This window comes from Lynx rufus, unplaced genomic scaffold (genome assembly GCF_022079265.1).
Source record: "Lynx rufus isolate CCGP_SWC_20201006 ecotype Redwood Valley unplaced genomic scaffold, mLynRuf1.p SCAF_11, whole genome shotgun sequence".
NCBI classification, from domain to species: domain Eukaryota; kingdom Metazoa; phylum Chordata; class Mammalia; order Carnivora; family Felidae; genus Lynx; species Lynx rufus.
This window is the reverse complement of record NW_025814825.1, coordinates 3,139,197-3,160,043: the sequence shown is the minus strand read 5'-3', so window position 1 is coordinate 3,160,043 and position 20,847 is coordinate 3,139,197. Positions and strand designations below refer to the sequence as shown.

General features: G+C 36.7%; 1 protein-coding gene across 2 annotated transcripts in view; it reads left to right on the top strand.

Moving 5' to 3' along the window:
• The window catches only part of ANK3 (ankyrin 3), a 322,298-nt gene extending 302,819 nt beyond the window's left edge, over nt 1–19,479 (top strand). Inside the window, exons 39-47 of one of the 2 annotated variants that reach the window (XM_047071796.1) lie at nt 102–233; nt 1,154–1,297; nt 4,754–4,844; nt 6,878–7,256; nt 8,959–9,009; nt 11,093–11,179; nt 17,657–17,740; nt 17,853–17,912; nt 19,408–19,479. In XM_047071796.1, the coding sequence (XP_046927752.1) occupies nt 102–233; nt 1,154–1,297; nt 4,754–4,844; nt 6,878–7,256; nt 8,959–9,009; nt 11,093–11,179; nt 17,657–17,740; nt 17,853–17,912; nt 19,408–19,479 (1,100 nt within the window). Of the gene's footprint in view, nt 1–101; nt 234–1,153; nt 1,298–4,162; nt 4,475–4,753; nt 4,845–6,877; nt 7,257–8,958; nt 9,010–11,092; nt 11,180–17,656; nt 17,741–17,852; nt 17,913–19,407 lie in introns of both variants that reach the window. The other variant, XM_047071803.1, reaches the window with a different exon arrangement.
• The last annotated feature ends 1,368 nt before the right edge of the window (nt 19,480–20,847 follow it).

Below are 20,847 nucleotides of genomic sequence, written 5' to 3'. Positions count from 1 at the left end.
ATTCCTTTCTTTTTTTGTGTGGCAGTTGAGCATTACTTTTATGAAACATATGTGATAAAAGTAGAATGTGAAATCTTAGTAACTCTTTTTCTTTTCTACAGAACTGGCAAGGGAACTGAATTTTTCAGTGGATGAAATCAATCAAATACGTGTGGAAAATCCAAATTCTTTAATTTCTCAAAGCTTCATGTTATTAAAAAAATGGGTTACCAGAGACGGAAAAAATGCTACAAGTATGCTGAAATTATATTACTTTAACTTTCACAACTGCATATATCCAGTGTTTTAGATAAGCCTACTGTTAAGAAACCAGAGTAATCATAAAGTAATAGCAAGTCATTAAAGTTATACTTGTTTAATTTTAACACTGATATTCCAAACATCTATCTTTGGGAATCTTTTTAAGAAAGCAAATAGTAGAAAAAAAAATTTTTTTTTTTGCATTTTGTCTTTAGTTCTCTCTGTGACCATCAAAAATGAAAATACAATTGTAGCTGTTAAATTGTGGGGTAGTAGTCAGAAGCACTCTGAGGCTACTGCTGTGGCTGGGGACGGATGCACAGGGAGAGGAAGGAAGAAGGTATAGGATGAAATCATTTTATTCAGCTTCATATGTGCTGGCAGAGAGGTCTCTAATATTTTTAGGTTTGACTTTGTTTAGTTTTGCTGGGGTGGTGGGAGGGGTGGTGCTGTCCCGTGGCCAGTGCCAACCCACAACAATGGGAAGTAAGTTATTGTGGGTTTGCCAGGGTCAGCCTGACCTCAGTAAGCCGTTAAGATGGTCAATGTCAAATATGAGGGTGATCTATCTTGGCAGGCTGAAAGGAGAGGAACATGTTTAAAATTTTATTAGATCTCCTTGTAACTAAATGGAGTTTAGCTATTTTGAGGCCCATCTGCTCGGCATCTTACAGTGGAATGAATGTTGCTGTCATCACACACAGCTTCTCAAAAGTGATTCTTGAGACCTAACATGACTTCCCTGTAATGGTGGGCTTTCTGAGCCCTCTGGATGGTGACATGGCAGAGCTCAGTCAGGAGGAGCTGAATAAACTCTAGGAGAGTCAAGAAAGCCGTGCCTTTGTGTGGATATTGTGGTGACTGGAAGAAAATCACTTAATCGGGTTTTCAACCCTCTTTTCTCCTTTTTCAGCTGATGCCTTAACTTCGGTCTTGACAAAAATTAATCGAATAGATATAGTGACTCTGCTAGAAGGACCGATATTTGATTATGGAAATATTTCAGGCACCAGGAGTTTTGCAGATGAGAACAATGTTTTCCATGACCCTGTTGATGGTAATTGAATTTAGCGTTCATATTTATTTAATCATTTGATAAACTTTGAAAGTGTGGAGGACAAGGCAGCCACTTAAAACCAACTAAATTGTGATTTGCTTGACTTCATTTCTCATTTTCACAGCATCTTCTCTGCCAGAGTCTGGAAATAAACACTCTGATAGAACAAACTTGATAAATGTCTGTTACATAAAATACACATAATGAGGTATAAAAGCATAAGTTAACTGTTGGATATTCAATAGTTGGTATTTGAAAATTTTTTACATGACCAAGTGGAAGAAAATTTCATATCTAGAGAAGGCATTGTGGTTGTCATTTTCATATTTACCTAAAAAACTAGTGAACTCTTTTATTAGTATATTGATAAGACCAAATTGTGAGTTATTTTTACCAAATAACCAAGGTACTGGGTCAAGTTTAAGCATAGAGTACACAAATTGTTAAATAAAATGGTGAAATCTTGTTTGGGGACCAAGTATTTAAGCGCTTACTGAAAAAGCCTAATGCATCTCTCAAAAACATGTTTTACTTATTTAGCATTATTTTAACTTCATATGCTTCCATTTATTGTTTGGAAAAACCGTGCCTGATGTATAAAAGTCGGTGTCATTTCTAATTCAATGAGCACAAATGTCACTAACAACATAATTCATTTTTTACATTAAATTAATTTATATAATAATATTATCATTTTCCTTCAATTTCCTATGTAAATTGGGGCTTTTTTAATCAAAGTATTAAGTAAAGGATAACAAATATCTTACTATGTTTTTCAAGGTGTTTGTCTTCCTTTACAAATGGAAACGTATTCTGATAATGAATTTTGAGTAAAAAATGATGATGGTGTGGAGGAAGGAAGAAGAGCTAGGGATACTTTTCTATCCCAAGTTTTGAAAATTATGGCATTTTTCCCCGTTTTTAAACTGGCAAAGTTAGACTAACAAGAATCAGTAACTTCTAGTTCTACGTATGTTATGTGGCAAAGATGGCAAATCCTTAAAAAGTTTCTGTTTACTAACGTTAAAGCTAACAGAAAATTTAAAGCATATCTTATTATCCATATAACATAAACATGATGGGCAATAGTGTCTAAAGTGGTTTCTTTATAAGCTTATAAATACCATCAATTGGGGCAGGACACCTGGGTGGCTCAGTTGGTTAAGCATCCAACTCTTGATCTCAGCTCAGCTCTTGAACTCAGGGTTGTGAATGTGAGCCCCTCCTTGGTTTCCATGCTGGCTGTGAAGCCTACTTAAATACATACATACATACATACCATAGAACCTTGGAAAAAAGCTCTCTTCAAGACCTTGTCTTATATGTGAGACCATATAATGGTAACCAATCTCTTTGCACTAAAGATAGACCATTATATCAAATTCTGAATTATTGCCAAGTTACAGTTTATGGAATCTTTTAATATTATTTTTTGGGAAAAGAAATTAAGAGAACTAATAAGCAAAAAAAAAGAAAAAAAGAAAAAAAAGAACAAGCAGGATAACCAGAAAATAATGGAAATAGTCAATAGAATTGAAAGCTTTATTTATTTGTAACATTTTAAAATCAGAATAGAATGAAATAAATTCCCAAGGGCTTTTTGTGGCTACATCTTAATATTTTACATTTCGTATTTTAAAAATTCGTAGGAAAATTTAGGAATGTGTATATGAAGTAAATTTCACTTGTGCAGATTATGAACCTCAGTTAATGTCAGCCAACTTTTCAATAAGATTCTGGTTTATAGGTGACTATACTTACCTACAGTAATTTGAATTTACCACAAAAGCTAAGTTGATATTTGTCGTGGACTGATGGGACAATTAGGCTTTAGTTTTGTAGACCATTAATTCAGAAAGTGTGCTTGGTTGCCTTTTTTTTCCTGTCTCTCCTCTTGGTGGAACTTTTATGAAGCCTCCTTTCCTCACCATGACCAGACCATTGTTCACTTCTTTCTCTGCTGAAGGAGAAAAATGTCCCCTTTGTCCACACAGCGAAGGTTAAAACAAGGGAACTGCTCCCTACCTCCCCACTGAGCAGGCTGGTGTTTCACAGTGTTGTTGTGAATATTCAGAGAGCTCTTTGCAAATGGCTTTCTTCCTGTCTCTGTCGTGTATCATTTCTTTTTTCTCTTTGAGTTGTGATTCTGAGTGGTCCGCATCACCAAAGTCACTAAGACCTCCATGTGCACCACAAGTCTTTCATCTCTGTCACATTATGACACCTGAAAGCTTTCCTTGGAGTCTTTTCTACTTTATCTGCTTCTCAAATCCTTTTCCTAACATCTTTTTAGACTTTTTTTCCCCAGTGCTATTGCTCTAAAGTCTAATAATAATTTCTTTCCAAAGATTAAATTTATTTTTCTTCGCTGTAAATTTCATGTGAAAAAAAAAAAAAGAATGAGAGTCGGGTAGCATTGCTCCTATGTAAAGCTCTTCAAATGAGTTATAAGTAATTAATTATAACAATTGTGGTTTGCTGTATGCAGTCCACCACCATATGGATTTTGCATGCTGAAAGTAGAAAGCTAATAAATTTGACCGTGGAATAAATGTATTTTATATAACGACAGCTAACTTTTTATTAGATTGAATTAGTCTGTACATTTAAGTTACTGTATTAAAATTATCAAAGTTGATAGAAACCATTTATATCTTAATTAATTAGTGTTCTGTTTTATTATAGTTTGCACTAGTCTTTTATTTCATTGTGTTACATTTAGTTGAACTAAACCAATAAATTTATGAACATTGTTCTGTAACTCATCATACATTTTCATACCTGATATAATTTAATTCATTCCATGTGTTTTGTTTGATGTACTCTAATTCATTCCAGTCAGTCCAAATGTACTGTCTTCCATAGGTTATCCTTCCCTTCAAGTGGAACTGGAAACTCCCACAGGGTTGCACTACACACCACCCACCCCTTTCCAGCAAGATGATTATTTTAGTGATATCTCTAGCATAGAGTCTCCCCTTAGAACCCCCAGTAGACTGAGTGATGGGCTAGTGCCTTCCCAGGGGAACGTAGAGCATTCAGCAGATGGAGGACCTCCAGTCGTAACTGCAGAAGACACTTCCTTAGAAGACAGCAAACTCGAAGACTCAATGCCTTTAACAGAAATGCCTGGCACAGTGGATGTAGATGAGAGCCAGTTGGAGAATGTATGTCTGAGTGAGTATCCTCAATACCTCGGAAGTATGGCTGGGGTCCCAAAAGATGTTAAACCAGCAGAGCCACTGAAACAAACTAGTAAAGTAAGAGTAAGCTCTGAGCAGCAAGAGAAAGGAAAATCTGGTCCTGATGAGGAGATGACGGAAGAAAAACTCAAATCTCTATTTGAGGACATTCAACTTGAAGAAGGCGTAGAGTCTGAGGAGATGACAGAAGAAAAAGTACAGGCTATTCTTAAACGTGTTCAGCAAGCAGAACTGGAAATGTCTTCAATTGCAGGTTGGCAGAACGAGACATCAGGTGGAAACCTAGAATCCCCTGCTCAAGCTCGAAGACTAACCGGTGGGTTACTAGAAAGACTGGATGACAGGTATGGCTCCATTTCAGAAAAAAGGAAAGCGAAATACAGATTACATGTTAATAGTTTGTTTTAAAACCTACTTTTTAGCACTTACTCTTTTTCTAAATTACCATTCCAGTTTGGGGATAATACCTGCTTTAAAGGTTGGTTCATTCTGCTAATCTGGAGAGGGAAACTCACACGAAACTCAATTTAATTCTTAAAACTACTGATAGCCTGAAGCAAAATGTAAAAAGTTTTACATGCATGCCAAAGATGTCTGTGTTTACTTTAGAAGACTACTCTTTTCTAGTTTGTGACTTGTCTGATTTTTTTCACAAAGCTAGTAATTAATATGCTTTCAAAATAATGGGGTAAATAAAACTCCACGTCTTTTAGAAATACAAACCTTTCTATGATTTCCTGACTTCAGACTTTAAAAGTCATATGTAATTCTTCACTCCAAATAATATTGCCATGATAGAAATTTGATTACAACAAAATAATTCCCTAATCATGAATCTGGTTCTTTTTGATACTGGACTTCCTCTAGAAAGGTAAGAGTCTAGTGTCCTTCAGACATTGGTTCAAATCCCACTGGCATTAGGTTTGCATTTTGTGACTCTGGATGAATTTCTAAGCTGTAAGAACGTCACTTTAACTGACTTTAAAAATAAGAATACTACTACCTTCATCACACAGGTTTACAGATTGAAGAAGGAAGCCTATAGAATGGCTACCAAATGGCTGCTACAAATAGTCTGTCAGTAATAGATGGCATTATTTTTATTTATGCATACATCAGGCTAAAATATAACTTACCTCAGTGGCAACTAGTGATAACCTCAGGTGTTTTTGCATCCAATTTAAATTTATTTCATAACCATGTTTAATATTTTCATATGACTGGTAAAGCTTCTTGCTCAATAAAAATTCCCAAAGAGGGAGCTTGTAACATTTTGCAAAAAAGGAGTTTACAGAGTTCTTTTTGAAGAATAAGACTAAAGAGTTCTGTGCTCACCCTACCAAAGACAACAAATAGTACTAGTTTTGATGTCTGTGTTCTAATATAGTCACATTAATTTATAGTTACATAACAGGAAATAGATACAATTACGTTACAGCATCTTTGCAGTGTGCTGGGACTGTTTGTACTTATACATATGGAATAGGGTGTGCTATGGATAGGTGTTTTTTTTATATAATCACAATTTGATTTATAAGAATTCACACGTACTCACAGACATATACAATACATAAAGAACATTGCATTGCGCTAATCAGTGCCTTCCAAATTCTGTAGATAATAAGCAAAGACCCTAAAAACAATGCACAAACTAGAAAATAAAACCCATACTGATACCAGTAAAAATTAGAAGTCACTTTAAAAGAAAGTGTTGGAAGAGAAAGATTTGTAATAGTTCATTAAAAGGAAAATAGTCCTCACAGGACCTAGAAGCAACAGGTAAGCAACAACACCCTGCTCACCAGTGGGGGTCAGCACAGGTCAGGAGCCCAGAAAGATGAGACCCAAGCAAGGCTATCGTGGTTTGCAAAGGCACGCTGGCAAGACCCACAATTGGAAAACCAGAGACTGGAACATGGGGTTCTTGGGGATGTCAGGGCTCTCAAGAAATGCATTTTGTTCTCTGCCAGCAGTTTTTTCACTGGCAATATTAAAGCCTTTGGAGATCTCCTCCTCCTTAGATTGGCAGTTCTGGAACTCCAGGTATGCCCATGAACCTCCCAGGGTGACTTCCTGAGATCTCAAATCCAAGTAGCTATCGCAGTGCAATTAAACAAAATAAAACAAAAACAAGGACAGCATAGCTAGGCAGGTTGGGCGGGGCAGAGCTGGGGCCCTGTGTAGCACCTCATCACCCCAAAACCCAAACCCATGAGAGACCCTCACAGTTTGAAATCCAGTGACCATATTTTTCATGTCTTTCTATTTTATGCCTTCAAGAGTAGTTTACAACATGGTAGTGAAAACTTTAGAGCTTCTGAAGCCCACTTTCAGCCATGTATTGGCATTGTAAATTTCCACATCTTCTCTTTTGCAGCCCTGATCAGTGTCGAGATTCCATTACCTCATATCTCAAAGGAGAACCTGGAAAATTTGAAGCAAATGGGAGCCACGCAGAAGTCACTCCAGAAGCAAAGACAAAATCTTACTTTCCAGAATCCCAAAATGATATAGGGAAACAGAGCGCTAAGGAAACTCTGAAACCAAAAATCCATGGATCTGGTCGTGTTGAGGAACCAGCATCATCACTAGCCGCCTATCAGAAAGCTCTAGAAGAAACCAGCAAGTTTGTAATAGAAGAGCCTAAACCCTGTGTGCCTGTCAGTATGAAAAAGATGAGTAGGACTTCCCCTGCAGATGGCAAGCCAAGGCTTAACCTGCACGAAGAAGAAGGGTCCAGTGGGTCTGAGCAAAAGGTATGCCATCTAGTTATCCGGTACACTGTCATTTAAACCAAAAGTCCTGATGCTTCACTTTGTTTGATTAGTCTTGTAACATTGAGCCCAAGGTTCTTTATGATGACCCAGTTGTAAATGTAACACTAATGGAGGGGGTGAACAAAGTGCTAGGTGGAACATATGCTATTGGATTACACCTTCATTCACTGAGAAGGAAAAAGCAAGCAGCATCAATTCAGCTATTTTTCAGGAGGAAGGAGAACTACAGAGATGTTATGCTTAAGGTCCAGTGTTAATTTGGTCTGGTATTTAGTTTTCCTAACTCCCAACCCAGTCTTCTTTCTTATGGAAGGGGGTAATTATTCAGACCTTTTCTGGAGGTTCTGCATAATTTAAAGAGTTTATAGCATGTGACCCATCTAAGAGCTCTACCCTATAAAAGTGTGTTTTGTTTTAAAAATTGGAGAAACATAGTGCCCAAGCCTAAAATGAGGTGGGTATATACCATGGTGGGTTGACAGCATTTAGGAATTGGAAGTTAGAGGTCTCATTTTAATAATTTTTATATCTAAGTTGATGATTATCTTAATATTCATTTTTAAAAATTTGAAAACCTTACTGTCAGAATTATTTGCACTTTGTGCTCCGTGTTCTTGTACCATCTAATAGATTTTTATTCGTTCTTTGAGGTTTATCATTTTTAGATATTAAAAATTTAAAAACTTTAGAACTGAAATTATAGATGGATATAAGAAAATAAAAATTAGCTCTATTTACTACATTCTTTTTTTTTTTTTACTGCTTTTTGCTCTCTCCATTATTGTGTCTTTTCCTGAACTGCGCAGTGGGCGTAGATTGAGACATGGGCATCTTTGGAACAGTAGCACCTACAGTTTTCCCTAAAACATCAGGTTGGCTTAAGATCTACCGCAGTGTTTTAGGTAGGACAAAAAAAAGTCTTTTGTAAAATATTGAGTCCATGATTAACTCCTGCTTTAGAAAAACTTTAATAGCAAACTCCCAGTCACTCAGGAGCTAATTATCAGCTTATCAACTAATCATATCCTTTCCTTTTCCCTTCTGCAGGCTATCTTTTGACCATTTTCCTGCATGTTAGGAGGGAAAGTGAGGGGAAGTAAAATGCTAAGGCCTTCCTTTCACTTCCCGACAAATGGGTTTTGAATATTGATTTCTTTCAGTTCATTCTAGTATATTTACGCAGTGCGACCTTGGATGTTCCCTTTTAAAATGAGTCCACAAAATAGAGAAAGAAGTGATAGCATAGTGATGTCTTAACTATGAAAGTTTATTCTATAAAGCCTATTAAAATCCATAGAAAAGGTCTGAAATCAAATGATCATATACCTGTAAATAAACACTTCTTATATGTACACATGCAAACACATTGGCCATTGGGGAACCAGGGAGAGGGCAAAAGAGGGTTTGAAAATGAAAGCCTTAACCCTGAATGGAAACTCAGTTGAGTTCATCAGTACTGGAACATAATTGCTATTAGAAAATGTTTTCAAGGTTTCTTATAAATGAGATTGTGCTTTTGGGATTGGTCTAAGTAGATTCCCTAAGAACCCAACCTTACAAGAAATCCAAAAATGTTCAGGATGTGCCCTTTGTGGCTAGACGATAGTGCATTAGCAACCAACTAAGTCATCTGATGTATGATCTCAGAAAACAGCCCCCTTTTTGTCCCCTAAAAAATCAGGTCAAAAGTCCGGGTGCGGTTCTTACACGGATGACTGCCTGCTGTTACAAGGTAAACTTCTGCTACTTTCCAACTCTTTCAAAGCAGTGACCCATGGCAAGAAGTACTAAGAAAATTGTTTGGTCTCCTAGTTACCCTCTTTGCCAATTCTAGAGAATTCTTTAAAGGGAATCCTGATCGAGATTCTACTACAATCTTCTCTCTACCCTCCACCTTCAGATTAGCAGGGAGAATGTGGAAACAAAACACAGGCCGAATGGCCCCTTTCTATTTTTATAATTATGTCAATTATAACATACTTGACATCTAGGCTTGGTAGTGTTTGCATTAATGTATGTTCTGCTTTTTAATTTACCCAAGTGAAAATCTTCCCCAGTTTATGATCCGTAATTGTCTATGAATAATTCTGATTGAATTTTTCCCTTTTCTTCATCTAATCTACTGATCTCTGAATGCAAATTAGAAATTCTTTTTTTTTTTTCCCCCACAATAGGAACTCCTTCCCTTTTTCTGCTTCTTTGAGCCATTTCAGGGCCTTCTTTCACAATACTTGGATCCTTCTAAGTTTTCTGAATTTACGGTCTTTTCAAAAAAACTTCAAATTTCATAAGGAACTTAGCAGCCAGTAGATCTTTGCAGGGAATAAGGAACTTGAAAACTCTTTCCTTTTGACACCATGTTATTTAGTAGGGTATTTTGTTCAAATGAAATTTCTTACAAAGTCAAGATTGATATTACTATAATATTTCAAAATATTTGTTAACTATACCTTTGGTGGAAAATGGCCTACTTTATTATCTATTTGAGAAACATTCCATAAATCACATTAGCTAACACTGATACCTCCTGTAACAATTTTACTTTTGTCCCCCCTATTGATACCAACACTGCCATTGATTTTTCCAATGGATATTAACTATAGTTTCTATCTCTGAGACTATCAGATTCAGGGTAACTAGCAAACTTAGAAAACAAAATACCAGAATTATTATCAGAATTCCACCATTAAATTTTGAAATAAAATCATTCAGTAAATAGTGTTCACCATGACATTGCAGTAGAAACTGAAGATATTTTTCCCTTTGAGTTATGAACTATGTGGTAATTCCTCTTCATTCTCATTGCCTAAAAATTAATATTTGTGCAATTACTGTATTCTTGTCTATGCCATATTCTTTCTTGTCTGTCAGGTGTTTTTTCTGTCCTAATTTCATATCAGTTCTTTAAATTATTTTTTAAATCTTTATTTTTGAGAGAGAGAGAGAGAGACAGAGCAGGGGAGGGGCAGAGAGAGAGGAAGACACACAATCTGAAGCAGGCTCCAGGCTCTGAACTGGCCAACACAGAGCCTGACGTGGGGCTCAAACTCACAGACCATGAGATCATGATCTGAGCTGAAGTCGTACACTTATTAACTGACTGAGTCACCCAGGTGCCCCTTTTTTCCTTTTTTTTTCACATCAGTTCTTTAAAATAAGACTCCAAGCTTTCACATGTTTTATATTATTCTTTCATTCATTTGCATAAACCCTTACTGAGTACGAGTTGCATGTTAGGTGCCAATTATACTGCTAAAAATTCCTGTTATAAATGTATGTAGCAAATTATACTGATGTAAATTCTTTACTTTTTTTATAAATTTCAAATAGCTCTTGATAAAGTTGTCAAATCTGACTAAAATTTCATTGAAACTAGACATACTATACCTCTTTAATGAAAGGTCAAGTGAATATAGATTTCAAACTAGTTTTAAATGAATATTAATTTTTCTTCAAACTAATAATTGGTAGCATATAGTTTCTGATGCCAAAATATCTCTTATTATTATTTTTATTATTTAATTACACTGATCTTTACCATATATATGCACATACAGATCAGTGTAATTAAATATATCCATTACTATATGCACACACATATATACACACATATACAGAGGAATTTCAGTTAGAATCCTGCTCAAAATTTTCTTCCATCTAAACTTTTTTAAAGATTCTCACAAATACATATCATGATTTTCCTTAGCAGGGAAAACCAGCAAGTGAAAGTAATTCTTTTTTGATTTCCCTTCTCAGAATGTCTTTTATTTTAAATGTGATGGTAAAATTATTATACTAAAAAATGCATTTATCAGGACTTGAAAGACAGTGAGAGTGATTCGAGCTCAGAGGAAGAACGGAGAGTCACTACCCGAGTTATTCGCCGGCGTTTGATTATAAAGGTATCCTGTAGCCGGATGGTGATGGGGCATCGCTATGTGATTAGAAAGTCCTTCCTTGTGGCCTTGAAAATTTAGCATGCTTGATAACTAAGTGGCTCTGTGTATGTTTCTTCGCATATTTGAAAGCTTGTAAGAACAACCAGCAACAAGGAAAAGGTTGTGTTGCATGGTAGTGAGTGTTCTGTCTAGGCCTGTGTTTGACATGTGACAGCTGTAATTTTGTCTGGGAATTCTTGGTATTTGTATCCTGCTTTCCCTCAAAGTGTTATATGTGAACAAAGATTTTATCTTGGTTTATATCAAATGAAACGTTCAATCGAAACCTCCAAGGCCACAGTGAGGTATGAGGTCAGGTCAAGAAGGAGAATGAAATAATTAAAAGGCTCCCCTCCTCAGCCTCAAATTCCTACTGCCTGAACAGATAGATCTTAAGTAAAAACCAGTTCTTTAATACCAAACGATGGCTGAGAATTTGGAGTAATAGCCTGGCATGGATGTATGTGACAAACCAAATTGGGCAAAACCTTCTGAAAAAAGGCTTTTGACTTGACTAACATACAGAAAATCAGTCTGTATTTTTATATATACGAAGCGGTTTTTACTGGAAGTGAAAAATATCATTCTCCCCCTGCTACAACACAGTTGAACACTATGAATAAACCTTCATTTCCCCCCACAAAGGCCTTTTGAAGCACTGACTGTATGCATGGTAAGGTCCAGCAGAACACTTTTCACAGCCTGTGCTTGTCTTCATTACTCTCTTTAGAGAGAGATTTCTTGATGTTAGAATAATTGACTACAGAAACTAGGAAGCCATTTTCAACACACAGGCCTTTGAAGGTGGTCCAAATAACTTGAGGCTCCTTGGTTGACAGCTCTGGAGAGAAAGAAAGGAAGGAAAATATGTATTGAAAACCATTTATCAAATTTATCCTCCCTTTCCAAAGTGTCAGGAGGCCCAGCAGAGAGCAGAAAAGTTGGCTTAGGTATCTAAAACTTTTTAATCCTGCTGCTTGTATTTTTCATGTAGATCAGATGAAAAAAGAGGACAAAATCTGCCAAATCTGCTCTAGTATAGTTTTTCTAAGACTCTGGAAGCATTAGAGAAGAAAATAGGTCCTTGTCTGAATCTTAAACTATGCGCAAATCAATCATGAGCTCAATAGATAGCTATCAAAAAAAATTTTAAAAAAGCACGAATCACTTTGAAAATTCCATATAGGCAAGCCAAATTACTTATGGGTGTCCAGCATATTTGCAAGTATTCACCTCCCACACATTCCCTGGGATTAGGAGGAAAGAAATAATACAGGTTTTCTGAAGGAGTTAAAGCCATACTCTTTGCTCAGTCAGGCTTTGTTCTTCCCAGAATCAGTGTCTTCAAGAAATGGTATTTTAAAGTGAAATGTCCTGAAAAAGCACACCAAACATATTGTCTTGTAACTTGCTTTTTATGCTAAGATATGACATACTGGTGTCACCTCCAAATCCACCTCACTCCTTCTAAAAGCTGCTCATTATATGAGTTGACTCTCCTGTATATAGGACAGAAGAAAATAAACATAATCCTGCAAAAAAAGTGAGAGAGAGAGAGGATAAAGAAGTTTTACTCTAAAGAATACAAAAACAAAATAATAAAAACACAAAACCCATCAAATCAATGAGGGTTATTTCACTTGGTCTAGAATTCTAGATATGCATTAGCAAGCTAGCTTTTAAGTAATTTTGTTAGAGTGTGTTATTTATATATTTGAGCTTAATATAAAATTAAGCATGTGTGATATATAAACATTTTTATTAAAGGCTTAAGTTTAAAAGACGAAATTATGCTATGATGGCTTCATAAAACAGAGGAGTCTGTGTTCTCTTCAAATCCCCACTTCTTGAAGTTTAATTTTAGGGAAGTTGAGTTGGAATGATCAGAGCATAGGTTTTATAACTGGGGAGTGCATTGTGTACACAATAGAGTCACTCAACAAATTTGGAGAAACCAAAACCTAAAAAAAATAGCTATAATTATAATTGAAAACTATAGATATAATAAAAATCTTTATAAATTACATGTATAAGAATCTTTCTGGTTACTCTTTTTCTGTTCAGAGTTTCAGGGCAGTTAGAAAGGATCACATTTCTGTTGCTTTTCTCTTCATGTGTTGGTATCTTTCTGAGATAAAAGCTGGAAATTGCCGTCATATACGGTAACTGGGATGTGGGAACTGCCTCTGTCAAAAACATGAAAGGAGAATGTTAGGATGGAAAGGAATCATTGATACTAAAATCACTTCTTTTCCAGGGTGACAAAACCAAGGGACTGGAGAGTGGTTGGTTTAGCCCAAATCACACTCCAGTAGAGTAGCACTTCTGGAAGGCCCCAACCCCAAACCTAATCTCGAGCCCTCCAGTGCAGCACCTTCTACCTGCTTTTTCCACAACACTGTGTTCTCCAGAATAAATAAAAAAGGAATAGCTTCTTATAGACCAAATTAGACACTTAGCCACTTAAACCTTTCCAGCGGCCTGGAAGAGGGCAGCCGTGGGCTGTCTCTCCCGGAAATTATCTGACGGGATTGGAATGCTGAGAATTTGGCCTGCTTCATGGAGGTTGTCCAGCCTTGGGCTGAACCAGCATATTTATGCAGTTTGCCATAGTGATCCCTCTAACATTTAGGATCTCGGAGTTGAAAACTATTGTGGGGTTGTTCCATCTCTCCCAGGACTAGCTGTGGCTATGCAGTGTCCACATAAGCAGTAGGTGTGCTCAGGATTCCATTACAAGTGTGGGTGAATCTGTCTTCCTAGCCATAAAATTTGTACAACTGATGGGGTGAAAGTATAATTTTATGATTTGTCTCTGTAATGTCATATGCAGGTTCATCCATTTTTATGAAGTTCTTTTTTTTTTTAATTTTTTTTTACATGTACTGTATTCAAGTCTCTAAGGAATAAGTCCAACAAACTCTTCCAATTGTGTGGGGACTTTTAGATTTTATAAGCATATTAATTTATTTCTATATAATTTGATAATATCACAGTTGTTTCAAATGCTTCGAAGCAGTTTCAGTAAATTACTCAGTCCTATGAGCTTGTTTATTTTATTCGCTTAGCAAAGACAGTGATTACAAAGGTAAAAACTTTAATTCGCAGCCAAACTATTGTGAAGTTTGGTAGGCTTCAAATAACTGAATTTTTATTACATAGTTCAACTGTATTTTTATTTCTGCTTTTGAACTTTTTGCTAACTTCTGAATTAAGTTTACATATATGTTTTCCCCAAATCAAGCAACTCAAAAGTATATAAAGTTTGATTTACTCTTTCCATTTCCCAGAGGTAACCACTTTTCACGAGCTTCAGGTTATTTTGATGTACATATATTAATATGTATATAAAATGTACATGCACTTTATATACATGTAAACACACATTCCCCGAATTGAGTTTCTCAGAATATAAAAATGGGTTATACTATCACTTACTGCTTAATAACTTGCAAAGTTATATATGTCACATACATGGTATCCTTTCCACTTGGGGGAGAAAGCTAAAGTTTTAATGTTCTATACGTCAGACAAATTGGTACATTTCGTACTGGTTTTCTTTCCTTTTATTCAAGGACAGAGGAATAAAAGCTATAAAAGGCAGTGCCTCTAGCAGAGGTCCAAAGGGAAGTACAGCTAGTCTACATTAAGGTGGCCACTGGGGATGATACTGTGACACCATATGTGCTGTGATTTTCCTCTGAAGTAGGAAAGGAAAAAAGTGTGGGGGTGGGGGGAGGTGTTGCCAAAAATAATGCCATCAACAAGACCAGGGGGGAAATTTTGCCTACTTAAAGGTACAAACTGTTGTCTAGAACTTTAGGAACTAATTAGAGGTTATTTTCTGTCATTAAAGATGGATGATTTTTTTTTTAAGAACATGTTTCCTGACTCCTGTCTTCCCTCTTTATCTAATGGATTCCTAACTAATCTCCCCCAATTTAGTGAGTTTCTATATCATAACACAACTTACTTTGGCCTTATTAAAGCACTAATTGACTGTATTTAATGGCCAATTATGGTTAAGAGAGGTATCTTTATCTTTAGCTCTACATAAACAGTATGGGTTTTCAGTAGGAAACAATGAAAATGCCTACATGCCAGACTAGATCTAAACAACTTCTATGGCTTGTTATTTAGAAGTAGGACTTTAATTTTTTCTAAGGCTATTAATATAAATCCATTTACTTCTATTATTCACTATATTTATAAATATACCTTCTTTCACATTTCTGTCAGAGACTTTCCAAACAGTTAACTGGCATCTTTCCCCACAAAAGGGTCCATTCATAATGTATCCAATAGGATTCTACTTTACTGGATTTTCCTGGGATCCTCAAATTACCTACTATGCAAAACACCAGACATTTCCCAGAGTTAGCTCAAAAACATTTCATTTTTTCATGTTTAAACTGTAATGAAATCTTTCATCACCTCTTATTATTGGCTTTTCTGCTTCTTTATGCCTTTGTTTTCAAAATAAAATGAAATTCATTTTTTTTCCCAAAATATATGAAACCACCCACAGGAAATATAAATAACACTTCCATAAAAAACTTTTTGCAGATTTTAGTGCATTTAAGCATGAGACCTCCCTCTACATTTTTCCAATCCCCTTCCCTCTCTTAACTGTGCTAATTGAAGCAAATCATAAGAGCCAAAGGGAGCTAAACATGAGCAGCAAGAAACATCATGTTTTATTTTCATCCCACCTCCCTCCCTGTCTACCACAGTGAGGAAAATGAACCCATGTCTCACCCAGTCATGAGCTATGAGCCCATAATCTAGAAGAATACAAAGTCATTTTGTAAAAAGAAAAGAATGAAAACAATTTTGGCAGCAAAACAAGGTAATGTTTTAGTCTTTACCCTGTCATTTTAAACCGGCTCTGCCTTTCTACTGGCTGTGACATAAAGCAGTCATAGAACATTCTCACCATTGGCTGGTGCTGACAAAATTATCAGAGCTACTACCCTTTCCAGCCCAACAACACTGCAAGAGTTAGAATCCTGGCTCTCCCAGAAATGTAGCTGTCAACTTCGTGATCTGCCATTTTCCCTAAAATAACATCAGGTGAACAACAACTACAGTACATTGTTCTACAGCATTGTCCCAGCCACCTTTTCACCAAGAAGTCTGACTAGCAGGTCACTAGGTCTGTAGGGTAGGTCTGCACTTAAGATGTTTGTCCTTGTTCCCCCAAACTAAGTGGCACTAACTGAATGTTGAATACCAGTGAAGAAGGTTATATATTGCATATATAGCCCCATTTTTGCTCTCTGAGTGGTTTTTCTTTTTTTTTTTTTAATGTTTATTTATTTTTGAGACAGAGGGAGACAGAGTGCGAGTGGGGGACGGGCAGAGAGAGAGGGAGACACAGAATCTGAAACAGGCTCCAGGCTCTGAGCTGTCAGCACAGAGCCCGATGCGGGGCTCGAACCCACGAACTGTGAGATCATGACCTGAGCCGAAGTTGGATGCCCAACCAACTGAGCCACCCAGGCGCCCCTGGTTTTTCTTATTGTACAATCATAGAGCCAAAAAGGGAGATATTAAGGAGCCATATAAATCTACCAAGCTGGAAAATATGAGCCCAACTTGGGGAGTTAAGACTTTATTCCATTTTTTAAATTCACCAGAGGAAGATCTTTGACAGTTTCCCCTTGTAAATCAGATAACAGTCACTAACTGAAAGATATCATCATCTTAAATTCCTTTAGTACTGATCTTTTCTTTTCTTTTTTTTGTCTGTGGCAATAGAGATTAGATGATCAATCATCACATAAGACCCCTTCACTTGAAGATAGTATTCAGAAATTGTGTACACCATCAGACATAGTTATGCTCATTTTAATACCTCCAAAAAGCTCAGTTTTAAAGAAAAACAAGATATTGTCTGTACTCTGAACTTCACTTTTTAAAAAAAGTCTATCTTACCCTTAGTAAATGAATTTTTAAATGAAAAAAAGAAAAAACTAATAAAGACAATAAATGTAATGCCCCAACTAAGGTACCATCTTAATTTAGATTAAGGAAAATACAACCTAAAAATTATTTAGAGATTTGGTAGGACTAATTCAGAAACACAGTGCTCAAAATGAGGCGATCTAATTAGAGCTCTAATCATTGACTTTTTTTTTTTTCTTCAAAAAATGAAACCTTTTGGTTTATATAGCATTGTGTAACTGTGTTTTATAATTTTTCCTTCTTGGAGTTGCCTGCTAACCGTCAGTCTTGTACACACCTAAGGCTTACTGCTTTGACTGTTGTGGCCTGCTAAGTAGCCATTAGAGGAGTCAGCCTTTTCCCTTTGCCCTGGAGTAGCAAGCAGAATTTATACTTTCTTTCTCTAAAACTCTGCAGAGCATGTGTGTGGCCTATGGAGTGCTGTGGAGATCTGTCCATCTAGTATGTTGCTAATCTCTATGCCACATCCTTTAGGGAGAGGAAGCAAAAAGCATTCCTGGTGAATCTGTCACAGAAGAACAATTTACTGATGAAGAAGGCAACCTCATCACCAGAAAAGTAATCATCATTGGGATTTTACGCTTCTCTTGGGATTTAGATTTTTCTACTGTTTGCTGTAGTGTCACCACTTGAAACAGAAACAGAAAAATCTCACTATTGCTTCCTACAGATCACTCGGAAAGTAATAAGACGAATTGCTATCCCACAAGAGAGAAAACATGATGAGATGGTAATGGAGAGGGGCTGCCAGAGAAAAAGCAGAGGATAAACGCTTTGTGAACTTTCTAGAATACGCTGCTAACAGGCTGGCATCTGCAGTGTGGCAGCTTGAAGTGTTTGCTGCTTTTGACATCCTGTGCATTTGATCAGGGTCAAAGAAAAAGACTTCTTAACATTCTTTAACATTATATATTTTTTACTGTCTTCAGAGTTTTCAGAAATAAGTTCATTTATGGAGAGTAGACTGTGCTGGTTACAGCATGTGAGAGAAATAAAATTAAAACCCTCTCTCACCACCAGACCCCTGGGCAGCACCCCCCCCCCCCCACTTTGGCCTCCCACCCAGTGCTTTGCCTGAAGCTTAGTGCCTGCCTAGGGGGAGGGTGGAGAGCACCTGAGGGAGGGCACTCACTTCCAGCAAAGGTACAGGGTTTCAATGTTAGAATGGCAAAAAGCTCACATCAAATCTATACATTTTTCCCTTTCCAGTATGTTCTACAAAGGGAAATCTGAATTCCCTCATCTTAACCCGAGGAGGGCTCTCCTCTCTGGGTTTATAACAGCCCATATGCAATGTGCCAGTTAAAGAACTAATCTTAACCACTGTGCAATGTAACTCAGCAGATGAAACTCCATCTCCCAGACAAAACACCTCTGGCTATTTGTCATTCCTTTCCTTTTCTCATTTTGAAAATAGAAACTCCAATAGCCTGTGTTTACATAAGAAAAAGTGCACTGAAAATTTCTCCAGACTAACTCAAAAGATTGGAAAGGCTACTGTGTTTCTGTTATAAAGCTGGGAAAAGTGGAGTATTTGTACAGTTTTGCTCTCAGGGAAAAGTATCCCTGGTGCTCAGTGAAGAGAGGTCTTGTTTTATGGAAAATGGATGATTGCTTGATCTGCAGTAATGAGGAAGGGGTTGGTAATTCCACAAATTAAAAAAAAAAAAAGTCCCTCAGATCAACAACATTCCTATGGTGTTTAGTTCATGATCAGTGCTTTGCTGAGAAATTTTAGTCTCAACACAACAGATTGCTTAAAATTCTGTTGGCTTAAGAAGAAATAAATTATAATTTACTAATATTTGTTATAATTTGGGTTTGGGTGCCTTGAGAGCTTTGGTGATGATTTCTTCTAGTTTACAAGTAAATGAACAGGCTAACTCATTTGTTTTAATTTATCACTAACCTTTAAAAAAATTCTATTTGTTACTATTATTCTTTTTTTGTCACTAACCTTTTATTTATCACTGACCTATCAAGTTACTCCAAAGTATAGTTATGTTACTGTATTCATTCTGACGGTGCTCTCTAGCTTGCCTCGATGATGCCAGGCTTGTGTGGTTACGCCAAATAGATTGTGTGTATTTTGAGACGTGAAGTGACAAAGTGCTTTAAACTGTGTTTCACTTACCTAATCCAGCCTCAAGGGACCAGAATGGGAACCGCTCTATGACTAAAACTCTTTCACTGTGAAATCTTAACACATACATTCCTTTTTACAGCAGGGAGAAGGTTATAAGGTGAAGACAGCGAAGAAGGAAATCCGTCATGTGGAAAAGAAGAGCCATTCATAACAGTAAACGGTTAGTCAAGGCAATAGGTGTGCTCATAGCAACAACAGTCTGCCTTAACTCGCTGTGAAACCTCTCCTTTCTCTTGATGAGTGATTCAGATCCCCCCATCCACTGCCCTCCTCTCTTTTTCACTGAATTCCAGCTTTGAATATCCAGTATGAACTTATTGGGCTTATTTCTATATTTACATATGCAATGTACACACACACTCCAGTCACAGTTCATAAACTTTCTCCTCACAAACTAGTCAGGAATTTAAATGTAAATGGTGTTTCCAGAAGCAAATGTAAACAGTGATTTTTGAGTCCCCTCTAAGAGTAGAGGCTCCGTGTGAAATGTGGTAGCATTATACAGCCTGACAGGAAGCCGGTCTGGCAACAACCAGTTAGTTCTCACTGATGCACTCTGAGATTTGTGCACATCCAGCCTTTCACCGTTTTAGCAGAATGGCCTCTGAGAATTCAATTTCCATTGAAATAGAGTGGTTGTCCATTTTATTAAATGGCCGAGATCCCTATATGCTACTTGGTATATCTTCCAGAAACCAGGGAAAATTAAATAGAAGGTAAATGGACTATTTTTTTTTTATTTTTGAAAAAAAATTTTAATGTTTATTTATTTTTGAAGGAGAGACAGAGCGCAAGCAGGGGAAGGGCAGAGAGAGAGGGAGACACAGAACCCAAAGCAGGCTCAGGCTCCAAGCTGTCAGGACAAGCCCAACGCAGGGCTCACACTCACAGACTGTGAGATCATGACCTGAGCTGAAGTCAGACACTTAACCAACTGAGCCACCCAGGCACCCCTGGAATACTATTTTTTTTTTAAGTGAAATATTGGTGAATTTGCTTAAATTTGTCTGAACTTTTTTTCATAGATGAGGATATTTCTAACAAACATTGTTTTCTAAGTTTTACGTTATCCTATTATCTTTAGCTATACTTATGAAAGGTCATTTCCTAAGCATGAAAAAAGCAGATGGAGCTTTGAAAAGAAATTTGAAAAGGTCTCCTGAGTCCGTGAGGTGAAGTAGCATGATTTCTCAAGGGATGTGCACCAGCAGTTCTCTTAGCCCTACTGGTCAAAATGACAAAGAGCGTATAGATTCTAGTTTTTACTTGGACAGATCTTCTCTTCCCCAGTGACCGGAATCCTGGTACTGCAGTGTGGACATGAGGAACTGAGAAATCTAGTCTCATTGCTCTGAATTTTGTTTGTGACTTAACTAAGGCTGAGATAAATTCCTTTTTCTAAGTTTTTATTTTAATTCCGGTATAGTTAACATACTATGTAATATTAGTTTCAGTAGAACAATATAGGGATTCAACACTTCTGTACAACACCCAGTGCTCATCACAAGTGCCCTCTTAT